We start from the raw sequence: 9,053 nt of genomic DNA on the forward strand, positions 1-9,053 counted from the left end.
GATCTGTGTGCCCAAATAAAATTTCTATTTATTATTAAACCTCGTGTATGACTCTGAAGCACATATTACACTATCTTCATGCCACGTGTCCAAATTCTATGCCATTAAAAAATTTAGAAAATTCAAAATTCAAATTTATATTAATACAAATTTATTTTTTAATAACGGTTTGGGCCCTTGGGGTTTGTGAAACGAGAGACAAACTTGCGTTTTGACGAGGGTGGGTTTACTGAGCCGTTGATATTTCGGGTTAGAAAATGAAGGGCTGAGATTCGATCTATGACATTGATGTTTTCTATTTAGAGATAGAAATGAAAGTAAAGATTACTTTTGCTTTTACAAACACTTGTGAAGAGGGAGTTTCTTATTCCTTCCAGAGACTTCTATCGGAATCTTGAAATTAGGGTTTTTATCGATCGGCGATTGAGAACTTAGATTTTGATTTTTGAGGAGAAGTTATGGCAGATCATCAAGAGCATGAGGAAGTAAAGGGGGAATCTCTGTTGGAGAAGATTTCAGGGAAGATTCATGACCATGATTCGTCTTCGTCGTCTTCGGATTCGGACAACGAGAAGGAGAAGGAGAAGAAGAGTTCGTCGCCTGATTCGCTGAAGAATAAGGTTTATAGGCTTTTCGGAAGGGAGAAGCCGCTTCACAATGTTCTTGGCGGTGGAAAACGTATGCGATTGTTTTTTTTCTTGTTTTTTTTTTTTAGTTTCTTGTTGCGATTGTTTGTTCTTTACATGCAGTAGTTGATCGGTTTGAATTTACGCTTATTGAGAAATTTGTTAATTTGTTCTTCAGTGGTTTAGTTGGTTTTTACTGGTTCTAGGGTTTTGGAGGTTTAAGTCAGATCTTGTTACTTCTGATCGTGATTCTTGTGTTTGTTTATTGTTTTTTTGAATTGAATCTGGAAAATTGTTATACAGGCTGTTTTAGGTTTAGATCTACCATCTTCTGTTCACTTTTTTGTTTTTTGTTTTTCCCCAATTTATCTTCAGTTGATTATGAGTGATAGAAGATCGAATTTCTTAGCTGGGATTAACAATGGATTTGTTAGTATTGGATAAATTTTATATTTTCACTCAATTGAAATTGTCAAGCATTTCAAACTCAATCTATGACATCGGCCTTTGGAAATTTTCTGGATTGCATTCCCTTTTTGTTGATTTTGTATGTTTGTGCTAGTTTGCTGTTTTTTTACAACACGATGTTTTGTTGTGGCACAGCTGCTGATGTTTTTCTATGGAGAAATAAGAAGATATCCGCAACAACCCTTGGTGTTGCGACAGCTTTCTGGGTTCTGTTTGAGTTACTTGAATACCATCTCCTGACTTTGGTTTCTCACTTAGCGATACTTGCTCTGGCTGTGTTGTTCTTATGGTCAAACGCATCTACTTTCATCAACAAGTGAGTTGCTTTTACTATGATTCTATTTGGGGTTTTGATGGATTTTCTTTTCTGTTAGCTGATTGAGTTTTTGTGTTTTGATTTTGATTAGGTCTCCACCAAAGATCCCAAATGTGCACATTCCTGAGGAACCTGTTTTACAGATTGCCTCTGCTATTAGAATTGAGATCAACCGGGCTTTTACTCTCTTAAGGGAGATTGCTTCTGGAAGGGATCTCAAAAAGTTTCTCTCGGTATGTTTTGTCGTCTTTTGTTGCATTTGCTTTATCCTATGATGTTTAACAATTGGCATCGTTGTTGTTTGTTTTCCTGATTTCAACTGCATAGCTTGTATTAATTTGGAGTTTGTTTTGTATTTGTTAGGTTATTGCTGGATTATGGGTTTTGTCTATTGTTGGAAGCTGGGCCAACTTCTTGACATTGTTCTACATAGGTAATGAAATGCCTCTTTCTTCATTCACATTTACTTTTTTGATAGTTTAAATTTAACTTATGCACTATTGTTTTAAGGTGTAATCTGTTGCCTTATGATTTTGTGAAAACAGCTTTTGTTTTGCTCCACACTGTACCTGTGCTTTATGAGAAATATGAAGATCACGTTGATGCTTTTGGTGAGAAGGCACATCATGAGTTGAAGAAGCAGTATGCAGTGTTTGATGAGAAGGTTTTGAGCAAGATTCCCAAAGGACCTTTGAAAGACAAAAAGAAAGATTGAAGGGCTTGCAAGTATGTTGTAGTCGGGTTTCACCGATGCTGTTATATTCTGATTCATCATCAGTTTAAACCCTGTGAGGTTATAATTTTTATTTTTTAGGGTTTGTTAGTAGACATGACATTATCGGAAGGAATGCTTTATATGTTTTTGTGGCGCTTACATGTAAGCCTTGGGATATCTTATATGTTTATGGTTGACTTGCTGTTGTGTTGTATGTTCTGGATGAATATAGTACTTTCTGTTCTTGAATGTTTTCATAGGAGTCGGTACGGGTACTTATGTCACCTAACACTGGCAATCTCATAGTTGTTAAGACAGGTTTCCCATCTACTTTACATTTCTGCCTAGATTCAAAAATGGGCATATTCCTTTTGCCCTCCCAGCCCATGCTGTTTTGGTTCATTCCCAAGTCCCAGATCCAGCCTGGAAGAACATGGACACATGGCATTTTCCCCCTTACTTCTAGTTCTCTTGCGGATGTAAGTCTTATTTATATAATCAAGTTGCTGCAATTTAGAATTTCTATCTTTTTCAAACTTTCTGATTGTTGCAATTAAGTTACCTAAGCTTTTATCACTGTTTAGGTATTCTGAATGTTTATTTGATTTGGCACTGTCTGCATTGGAATGGTCTCAACGTGTTGATCTTTTTAATGTTTGGATCTTCTTTTAAAAGTAGTTTGGATCTTCTTTTAAAAGATGTTTGGATCGCATATAACTAAACCACTTTACTATTTAAAATGATATTGATTTAAACTGATGCTTTAATTTGGAGTTTTCATTAGTCGATTTTAAAATTTAAAGTTGTGGCATAAATAATTGAATTAAGGCAAATTTATAAATACTACCTCCGAGCTTATTTATAAGAAGGAAAAATTTTATTTTTTTTAGTTAATATTATTGGACAATATATAGATTAAATATATTAATTATTTAATGAATTAAAAAAATATATTTTTAGATAATAGTTTTGGACAATATATAAATTAAATCTATTAACTATTTAATGAAATTAAAAAATGAATTTTTTCTTATAAATAGGACTAGAGGGATTATATAAAATTTCAAAATATATAAGATTTTATTAAAAATAAATATTTTTCAGTAGTAAAAGAAAAATTAAGTTTAATTTTAAAATAAAAAAAGATGAATTTTTATGTATGGGCAAAGACATTGTGCATATGGGTGTGCTATTGGCAAATCATTAAGTAAAAATCAAGTTGTTTTTAGGCACAAATCTATAAATAAGTCCAAACTCAGTCAGGATACTGATCAGGTATCGGAGGTGTTTTATACGTAGGGGCCACTCCTATGGAGTCGATGTACAAAAATTAAAGGGAATGGGCACTCCAGGTAGGGGTGGGAATAGGCTAGGCTAGGCTTTATAAGGCCTGGGCCTGGCCTGCGATAAACTTACAAGGCCTGAGCCTGGCCTGCGATAAACTTACAAGGCCTGAGCCTGGCCTATGGCCTACTATAGGCTCGTTTTTTCAGTCTGGCCTGACCTTTTTAAAAGCCTGGCCTGGTCTGAAAGTCTATTTAAAAGCCTTTTTCTTATTAATATTTTTAATTAATTCATATTACTTAAGAAGCCTTGTAGGTCGCATATATATGAACATTTAGACCGACCTATTTAGGATTTTTTTTTCCTAATATATATGCATATATAGATCAATATATTTAACACTTTTTCTAATATATATGCATATATAGGCCAACCTATTTAGACTAATTTTAATATATATGAAAATATAGGCCGGCCTACAAGGCTTTATAGGCTTTTTTAATAGCCTGGGCCTGGCCTATTTTATTAAATAGGCTTTTTAAAAAGCCTAAGCCTGACCTTTTTATCAAATAGGCTTGGTCTGGCCTGGCCTTGAGTAGGCTAGGCTATAGGCCCCTGTAGGCCGGCCTGGCCTATTCCCACCCCTAACTCCAGGCGGCGTCAATGTTGAGGCCTAAAATGGACTGTCATGTGGGGTGGTGTCAAAGTGTTATTTTTTAAAATTTTTAAATTTTGTTTTTTATATTAGGTTTTTTTTTCTGTTTATTATATTAGATTTTTAAAAAATAATTATAAATACGGAAATATATATTAATGATAAAAAGTGTATTATAGGTTTTATAAAAAAATATTACAAATATTCTAATGTCTATTGTCATCGTAACGACCGTCAGTTTTGCACGACCGTCAGTTTTGCACCTAGGCGCTATTTGATTTCGCCGACTCTTACCCCTCTGAGGTTTTTGTTGTGTTTGGGTAGGTGGGTCTTGGATTAGCCCTTCCATACGCTCATTATCCATGTACTCTTTGATCCTACTGTCAAAGAGTCGTTTTTTATGTTCTCAAAGTTTTGTCGTTGTGGTGGTGGGGTAGTCATGTATGGTTGGTAACAACTGACACTTGAATTGTCTTGGTAAAAAGGCATTGTTGGTTGGCGTGTGGTGTATCCATATTGTTGTTGGGAGCTACGGTAAAGGTATTCTTTCTGTGTGATTATTGGGTGGCTTGGGTCGCATTCTTCATCTGAGCTTAAGTCGGGGCTAAGATGGAATGTGGAGGGGTCGGCCTCGTTGCGTTGTTGGATAAAGCCATATAATTGTTGTTGGTAGGGTTGCTGTTGGTAGGGAGTTTGATACTCTGCATGGTACGGGTATTGGCTTTGTTGTTTGGAGGCCTGTGGAGTTGTAATTGAGTTTGGTACAAGTTATATCGGCTCGGTTGGCTTGGTTAGCTTGGTTGACGTTGTTGGTGTGGTTGGCGTTGTTGACTTTGTTGGGTATTTTTGTCGGCGAGGGTCGTGCAAATAGAACGGGCCAGACACATACATTTCAGGGGTTGTTACCGATCTATATAATTTATATATTCTTCAGTTGGATACATTGGGAATGGGGAAACAGGGAACCGGAGAACATGACGGCGACGATCCTTCCACATCTGACATAATTCAGATGCCGAATTTTTTCAATCTTGGACATCCTATTGGTGATTCACTCTTTTCATATGCCAGTTGCCCTAATCAGTTGGGGGAGTTGGGATCTCTTGACGCATGCCAAATTGAAGTTTCACACGGTCAACTTGGTGCATCTCCACAATGTTGAACCTTATGATAGGTGTTGTTGCAGTCCAAATTTCTTGGTCATCGGGGTTCGGCTCATGTTCGTGATCTATGTATGGTCTCCAATAAAAGTGCATAGGATAAAAAAATATAATATATTATTTGGAATATGTTTGATTATACGAATATAAATCATAAAAAATTTAGTGGTGATACATTTTGAGGTCGTAGTGGTAATACATTCATGTATGGTCTCCAATTAAACAGGCATGCAGAATAGACTGCACGTGGTGGGGACCACATGATACTCTATGGCGCCATCCCCATGGTGCATACTAAAAAAAAACACATATTGGCGCCACCCCATGTGGTGTCTTCCAGGAAGATGAATTTTTTAACTTTCATCCTTTATGGTTTGCTTACACGACTGTTCTATTGAACAAGACTGAATGTGTTGTTCAATTTACGCAATTTAGCATGCCAGGTCAAGTCGATTGATGACGATCTATGCATAACTCTCATCAACAGTAAACGCCATGTGACGGTACAGGCATGCATCCCATCGCATGTGAGTCTATAATACGTATTAATCAGATTATTTTGCGTTACACTTCAGACTTGCTCATGTAAATGGTGAGACTTTCGTTTGTGAAAAAGCTGGTTTTCTGTTTAAAAACACTGATATTTTACGATTCTCTTTAAACAGAAAAGTAAATTTTAGTTACTTCAAAAAGAGATTGGAGTCAAAGCTTGCAGGGAGTGATGTATTCTAAATTTTATACCAATATCCATTTTTTTGTGCGAACAATCGGTATATGATGGGGGCACATGACTACAAATCTTGTGGAATCAATGAGCGGAGTTTTCAAAGCCATCTTTCAATTACTATCTTGGTGAGATCAACTAACTTTAGGATGGCTTCCCTTTTCGCGAGAAGAGGTGAGCGGTGGAGTGCAGTTTCAGAATCGGGACAACTGTTCAGTGAAAGTTGCATGAAGTTTTGTGAAAGAATAATCTGTCAAAGCCAACATCCACCATGTTACAAATTTCGACCGGTTCAACCGCACCTTCAATGTCAAAGAAATAATTGACCATAATGAGGGCCTTCCGAGACAAGAGTATAGGGTTCTGCTGGAAGAAGGGTGGTGCGACTACGGAAAGTTTTAGGCCTTTTGCATGCCTTGCTCCCATGTCATAGCAGCATGTTCATATGCGCACCGAGATGTCTTAGCACTCTTAGCTCCCATTTACAAGACCGACACCTTGTTCGGAGTATACAACAATGCATTTCCAGTGATGGCAAAGGAGGATTACTGACCTGCGTACGAGGGGGAGGTAGTTTGGCATAATGACAACATGCAGCGAAAGAAAAAGGGCCGATTTAACAACACGCGTATCATAACCGAGATGGATGATCATGAAAATTGGTAAGAAAATGTAGTATTTGTCGTCAAGTCGGGCACTGTAAAAGTACTTGTCCTAATCGTGGATCAACCTCCACCAACCAATAATTGTATGTCATGTATTTCTATTATCTTTTATGAAATCAACTAGACTTTATTCGTGAAACATATTGGTGTTACAATGACCAGACAAACATTGATTAAACAACAAGAACATAAACATAGCATAAAATAGCATAAACAACAACAATACAAACAACACTTAAAAACAAAAACTGACAGAAATTAACAACATTAAAATAACTACAATTTCACAATATCAGAACCACCAAGACGATGTCATCTGTGTCATGCATCATGTTTATGACATCAACGTCGTTCCAAACTTCAACAATGGACTTGTAAAGGGTTTGTAAATTTGACTCAAAGACTTGTACAAGTTTAATTATTTTAAAATAATTTTCAAAATCACGAGTCAACTCGGACTTGTAAAGGGTCCGTAGACTGGATTTGTAGTTTTGTACAATTTAAAATCAAGAGTCAATTCGGACTTGCAAAGGGTTCGTAGACTTGACTCGCAGACTCATAAAGTTTATATATAATAAAATCACGAGTCAACTCGGATTTGTAAAAGGTTCATAAACTTTTCGAAGACTCATAAAAGTTTAATTAATGATTTTCAGAAGTATGTGAGTGGCATATATATATATATATATATATAGTTCCGGTCTTGACTTTTTAGAGGTTCAGGACAAATAAAAAAAATTCCTAACAGAAATTAATTTTTTACTCGCAAAAAAACTCGAAGATAAGATCAAAATTTATAGACAACAAACATTGTCGCAAAGAAATGAAAGTGATATTTTTTCTTATTTCAGTTGAGGAAAACCAAATCATATGACTAAAAGATATAGTAGTAAGCTTAAACAACGACCCTAATTCACATGTTTACCTCACTGGTAAGAAATTATTATTGATAAGAAATTTATTTCTATAATTAAAAAATAATAAATCAAAACACAAATGACAATGAACTTGATTCATTATAAAAATTTGATAATAAATAAGTTAATTGTATCATAAATTTAAATATTTAATTACAACATATAAATAATTTCTAAAATTTATAGTAAAATAAATTTAATTATAACATATAAGTAATTCCTAACATTTATACTAAAATGAATTTGATTAAAAATCTCAATTTTAGTTGATCGAACTGGCGACAATATTATTTCAAATAGAATTCTTAACCGCTGGGTCACAAGCAAATCGTTGTTTATAATTTTCGGTCAAATATATATTTTATCATTACAGTATTATACTTTTTTAATCATACCTCCCAAATTGAGGCCCCTCATTTTTCGAGGCCCTGAGTTATGGGCCTGCTTGCCATGACCCAGGGCCGGCCATATATATATATATATAAGCTTTCAAGTGAAATATACAAGAGAACACCTATGCAAAGTATTAATTTATGGTAGCGATCACAACAAACATAGTAACAATATAATTAATTGCAAATACATAGAATAACAACAATAACAAACAAATTTATGAAATACATAACCAAAGTCCTCGCCTCTGATCCATAGGAGGGTGAATGACACCTTGGCTCCGGTCCATAGGAGGGTGGATGATACATTTCTGTTCGATTGAAGTCGAATTGTGTGTTGCTAACTTGCCATGGATCGAGGACTGGTCTGGAGTTTTGGTCATTAGTTTTTGAAAAAGATTAATCTTCTTTCTCGAGTCTCTTTGAGGAAGCCCGATAGGGGGATTGAGAGAGTTTGCTTATCATATTTGTCGAGCGTCATCCATTCTGGCATTTGGGGTCGCTAGATAGGGAAAAACTTTCATTCCTGGCCCTTTTTAACAAGAGAGGGAGGAGCTCAAAGAACATGTTAATGCAATTACAGTTGAGCGGAATCGGTACTTTGAGAAAATTCAAGGTGCTTCTAACTCATTCACGACTATGGGAGTTATTGTGGAGTCTTACGAATATTTCGATACTCTGGTCGAAAAGGCGAAATTGCTTGTCCAAGAGGTAAATGAGAAGAAAGAGGTGACCAATACATTTTAATCCACCCTCATTTATTTTGTGTTACAACAGTTCTAGAACTTATTGTGTTAATTTTATTGTTTTTAATATGTTTTTAAAAATTAAGTCTTAATTTGGTTTTATTTAATTTCTTTAAGCTATTTTTTTGACACTTTTTTACTATGCAAATCATAACTTGAGCTACGAGTATCCGATTGAGGTGTGTGAATATGCGTTGGAAAGTTATGAGAAATAGCAACAAATTTCATGTTAAAGTCAGAAGTTAATTCGGAGTGCATAAGATTAGTCAGTTTATATTTCAGACTTAATAAAAATAAATTAGTTTTGAGTCAAATTTATGTTTTTCGGACCGATGCTCTTAAAATTCAACTGTTTCTTATATTTATTCTGACTTTATGAATCAGA

The 9,053-nt window shown here is 35.2% G+C and overlaps 1 protein-coding gene across 1 annotated transcript; it reads left to right on the plus strand.

The window, feature by feature from the left end:
• The first annotated feature begins 320 nt into the window (after positions 1-320).
• LOC131603680 (reticulon-like protein B2) lies at positions 321-2,374 on the plus strand. The gene is made up of 5 exons (XM_058876094.1): positions 321-678; positions 1,230-1,410; positions 1,502-1,643; positions 1,774-1,843; positions 1,956-2,374. Exons 1-5 carry the CDS (start codon positions 459-461, stop codon positions 2,123-2,125), a joined length of 783 nt encoding a protein of 260 aa, XP_058732077.1. The 5' UTR covers positions 321-458; the 3' UTR covers positions 2,126-2,374.
• Positions 2,375-9,053: the final 6,679 nt, after the last annotated feature.

The sequence above is a fragment of the Vicia villosa genome, linkage group LG5 (genome assembly GCF_029867415.1).
Source record: "Vicia villosa cultivar HV-30 ecotype Madison, WI linkage group LG5, Vvil1.0, whole genome shotgun sequence".
Classification (NCBI taxonomy): domain Eukaryota; kingdom Viridiplantae; phylum Streptophyta; class Magnoliopsida; order Fabales; family Fabaceae; genus Vicia; species Vicia villosa.

What these genes read in the sequence shown, in the direction of transcription:
- LOC131603680 (XM_058876094.1), top strand. Translation starts at nt 459, where the DNA reads ATGGCAGATCATCAAGAGCATGAGGAAGTAAAGGGGGAATCTCTGTTG. An exon ending in GCATCTACTTTCATCAACAA is followed by an intron (nt 1,411 to 1,501) that starts GTGAGTTGCTTT and finishes GATTTTGATTAG; the next exon opens with GTCTCCACCAAAGATCCCAA. An exon ending in ATCTCAAAAAGTTTCTCTCG is followed by an intron (nt 1,644 to 1,773) that starts GTATGTTTTGTC and finishes TGTATTTGTTAG; the next exon opens with GTTATTGCTGGATTATGGGT.